The sequence below is a fragment of the Pteropus medius genome, unplaced genomic scaffold (assembly GCF_902729225.1).
Source record: "Pteropus medius unplaced genomic scaffold, Ma_sr-lr_union100, whole genome shotgun sequence".
Classification (NCBI taxonomy): Eukaryota; Metazoa; Chordata; class Mammalia; order Chiroptera; family Pteropodidae; genus Pteropus; species Pteropus medius.
Window position 1 is genome coordinate 4655758 of NW_024354498.1, and position 4419 is coordinate 4660176.

The window sequence follows — 4419 nt, forward strand, 5'->3', positions numbered from 1 at the left end:
CCCTCTGGTCATGCGAGCGTTTACTTTTGTCTGCATGACTTCTGCTCCTTGGAGTGTCTTAGAGTACATGTTCCATTCTGAGGACTTCTCAGACTTTGACACCTGGGCCCCCTCCGTAAGCATGAAAAAGCCCTGCCCTTCTGTAATATCAGATATTAAAAATCAAACATTGCAACTAGGAACAATGGGGTGGAGGTGGAGCGCTGCTTTTTCAAGCTATAAAAGGGACTGTACTCACAGTTGGCTGAGGAAATGAAGTAGGGTTACATTTCTGGGGCTGTTCGTACAGTGTGATGCTGGGACTTGCTTGTATCTCTGAGTTCTATGAAGCTGATCCAGGGAATGAGGGGTCCCCAAGGGAAGGAGGGCATGCAAGCCAGGGCCCATCTTCGGAATTCATGATGGGCAGATTTCCTTCCCTCCTGCCCAGCATTCCCTCTTTTGTCCAGCAGCTTGATGGAATTGAGCCTTGAAAGCCCCTTTCCCCAGTGAGCACAGACTCAGTTCGAGCTTGCCCACACTCCCTGCTATACCAGGCAGAAGGGAGGAGTGGGCCTAGAGAAGCATGGGGTGAGTTGGTCAGCCCAGATCCTGCAGAACAGGGCATGTCACCCTTCTGGCAAGCTGCATGGAAGCCAAATATGCTCCCTCAAGTCTTGTCAGGAGTATGGATTTTCCATCCACAGCTACCAGCAGCACACCTGCAATCATCAGGACACCAGCCTGAGCCTCAAGCTGCCTGTGCTAACCCACTTTTTCAATGGCCTAGGATGATAAAAAACAAAAAAATCAAAACTCCTTCAGGGATGGGGGGTGGCAAGGAAGAAAGGCACAGTGGTAAAATGCCTTCCTCTCCTTTTTTTTTTTGTAGTAAAGATATGAGTTTGTGAACTTTTAACACAGAGACCCCAAATCCTAGGAGCCTCAAAAAGATAGAGATGTTCTCCTGTCTTGTTTTTATGTTGGTAGGAGAAGGTGTTCCACATATCAGGGATCCACACTCCTCCCATCTTGTTCTGCTTTCCTCAGCATGTCACCTCCATCTCTTGGCCCTATGTGGTTGCTCTAACTCCTTCCATCACATCTACATTCCCATTCAGCTATCCCTATCCTCCGGGGAGTCTTTAGGAGGCTGCATGCCCAGCCCAAGAGCTCTTAATCTATGAACAGGGTAACCAATTTTGGAGACAACCAGCATTCTATCTCACACATATTTTATCATCCACATAAAGATGATAGTTAAGGCTTAAGTAATGAGATGAAACTAAGGTAGAAGATGTAGCAAGGATAAGTTTCATCAGGTTCATAGCATGGAGGTTGGGTGGGAGTAGATGGGGCTGAGAGCTGTAAAGGATGGGAATTTTAGAGGAATTAGGAATTTATGATTGGTGGCCCTTTCAATGATAATGTAAAGACAAGTTAATATTAGAATTTGTTTTCAATAATTTTTGGTTACTGATCTGTTTTTCTGAAAGCCTCTCCAAGTTAGTTTGGACTTATTATGGGGTTTCAAAATGAGAATTGCAGAGTGACAGCAAATCTTGGAGGCAATTTTGATATTTCAGGAATGACACTAGCGGAGGTGTGAGTAAAGTATAGAAGAGATGAGGGATGCATCAGAAACACACTGTCACATCTTTCCTCCAGCGATCAGAGTCTTTGGCCAGCTGAAGGAGAACCACTGTGCCTGAAGGGGTATAGTAAGAACCACCATAACTAAAGGGGTACAGTAAGCCTTCAGCCAGTGGTTTTGTTTTCCTTCTGGGTAGGTTGGCCCTGCTCTTGACTTCCAGTCAGGGAAAGGGCCTAGGGTTTCTAATGTGTAGACAGAGAGCTTGACCTCAAACTCAAGGAGCTCTTCCCTTTACACCAACAGGAAGAAAGCAGAGCTGGGCTAGAGTGGAAGTATTTGGAGGACAACTTGCCCAGAGGGAAATTAGAGGCAGGAGGACTCTGGCTCAGTAGAGGGAGGAGGTTTGATCTGCTCCCAGTGGAGCCCTTGGGGCAGACAAAATGAGAGTGCAGTCGTCGTCAGCCTCTTTGTGGTGGGGTGAGTCCTGGAGTTTGATGGGATGGTTCTGAGGCTTCTGGAGCCATCCTGGGCACACACAGGGACTGGGGTTGTAGCCAGTGGGGCTCGGTCCCAGGGAAGCCACAAGGAGGAGTCGAGGATGGAAGGTCAGTACATGGACTTAAAACCACTACAAAATCCAAATTCGATGGGAGAGGATGACATTAAATAGAAGGTGGACTTCTGCAGTGTTCCCCTGAGCTCCATGCAGGGATTTGGGTGTGGAGGTCTGTGGAGGCTGCTGGCTGTCCTGGGGCCCCAAGTCCTCAGGGAAGGCCCCTGCCCCTGCCACTCTGGCTGCAAAGGGCCCCTGGCTGCTTTCCTTGTCTCTCCTTTTGGAGCATCTCCTGGGCCTGAGAGCATAGCAGTCTTTCCAAGTATGTGACAGAGAGGTCTGACAGGGAGAAGGGACTTGGGATTAGAACACCCTCCCTCCATTTTCTGCCTGTATGACTTTGGTCACATTGCTTCAGCTCTCAGAGGAAAGGATTGTCCCTTCCCCTAGGGGTCTGAGAATTCAGGGAGATATGGCATGGGAAGCAACTTGACATGGTGGCTGCTGAAAGTGTCCGCTCCTTTATTATTGCCTTCCCTTCCCACAGTCCCTGCTGCTCCCTTTTCCACATCCTGCCCATTATGCTGGATCCCAGGAAAGCCACTGTGTGGCCTTGATATTAAAGAAGGCTTTCATTTTGTTCTTTGAATAAATTTCAGCATGAGTTCTGGAGAGCTGAACAAGGCCTGGAACAGGAAGGTTGTTGGGTTAGCTTCGGATGGGCCCCCAAAGGCTGTGGGAAGCAATGAAAGGGTTATAAATGAGGGAGGTCACCCAGCCAGACCTGCATTCTGGACAAATCATTCTGGCAGCCACTGGGGGCAGGGGGAGTTCTCAGCAAACCGCACCCATCATCCACTCTGCACAGTACCCTCCATGTAATCCCATCCCGGTATTTCCCTTGCGGGATGACTCCAGTGATCTCATTCTACCTTTTCCTAGGCTGTTCTCAGAAGAGTAGGTGTCACTCTGAGGGTGGCCGAGTTGTTGGGAATTTCAGCCAGCAAACAATCAAGTGCAGTCACCTTTCTCTTTCAAATGGTAGAAGCAGCTACTTTAAAGATTGTGTAAGCTCTGGGAAGCCCAGAGTTTTGCAGGGGGCTTCGATGAAATTTCAGGCAGAGCTTTTATTTAATTTTTTAAATTTTTATTTATTTTTTTCGAGCAGAGCTTTTCTTTATATACATTTTTATTTGGAAATATTTATATCAGTACAGTGAAACTAAATTTTAAGAGACCCTGGATGTCATTAGTTTTGGATATTATTAATTTATTACAAAAGAGAGATATGGAAATTATTTACATGAGATTTCAGAACTTCAGTGGAATAGGCAGCTTCACGGTTTGCCATTTCAATAGTGATTTATTTCGGTCTACATACTTTCCAAGAATGTCACCATCTCTAAATAAGAAATAATCCTTGTGGTCTAGAACTACTTTGGTGCCTCCATATTCTGGAAGAACTTTGTCTCCAACTTTCACGCTAACTGGTTGAATCTCTCCACCTTTTCCCTTAGAGCCCAATCCAACAGCTACTACTGTTGCTTGCAATACTATTCCTTGAGGTTTTTCTGGAAATGTAATGCCTCCTTTGGCTACAGTTTCCGCAGCACTCCTTTCAACTAATCCTCGGTCAAAGAGGGAAAGGAACTTTCTAAATGCCTGTCCTACCATTGCCGCTGCAGTTTGTACTCTGTCTGCTCTCACGTGAAAGGAGAGACCTGCCTCAGGCAGAACTTTTAAATGACAGTCTCTTCCGTTTGCTTTCTCAGAATTAAAATCTCAGGTTAAGAACAAGAGGAGGCAACCAGAAGCCTTAACCGCCTTCTAGCTGGACTCCAGGCTGCAGATTCCCTGTGGCCCTGCGCTCAGGAGTCTAGGTCTGGCAGGGAGGGCCATGTGTGCTGCGGCCTCTCCCTCAGGTGTGAACAGTGATGGGGTGAGAGCAGGTCCCCCACCCAACCCAGGCACCCAGGGGCCATGGACCTCGGCCAGGAAACAAGGTTGTGACACAAGGTGGGACTAGCATCGCCACCACGTAGAAGGAAGTGAGGAGAGGTCCAGAGTTCTGTGCCTGGTGGCTATTGTTGTCTGATGGGGCAGGACGAGGTGTCAACCTGGTGGCCAAGCTTGTCACCACCTGCTCCTGGAGCTGGACTACCCTCTGTCCCAGGCTCCCTCTGTCTCCAGCAGGGTCCCAGGCCCAGACTTGGCCCAGGACACAGACTAGATTTCTTCAGAAGGTCAGAAGGTCAGACTTACCTAGCCGAGGCCACCTACTGTATGTAGGTCA

General features: G+C 48.0%; 1 protein-coding gene across 1 annotated transcript; it reads right to left on the minus strand.

The window, feature by feature from the left end:
* Positions 1-3437: 3437 nt before the first annotated feature.
* LOC120594286 (10 kDa heat shock protein, mitochondrial-like) lies at positions 3438-3800 on the minus strand. Its single transcript, XM_039852290.1, has one exon. It carries the CDS (start codon positions 3798-3800, stop codon positions 3438-3440), a length of 363 nt encoding a protein of 120 aa, XP_039708224.1.
* Positions 3801-4419: the final 619 nt, after the last annotated feature.

Excerpts from the sequence above, each read along its gene's own strand:
- LOC120594286 (XM_039852290.1), bottom strand. The coding sequence starts at position 3,800 with ATGGTAGGACAGGCATTTAGAAAGTTCCTTTCCCTCTTTGACCGAGGA.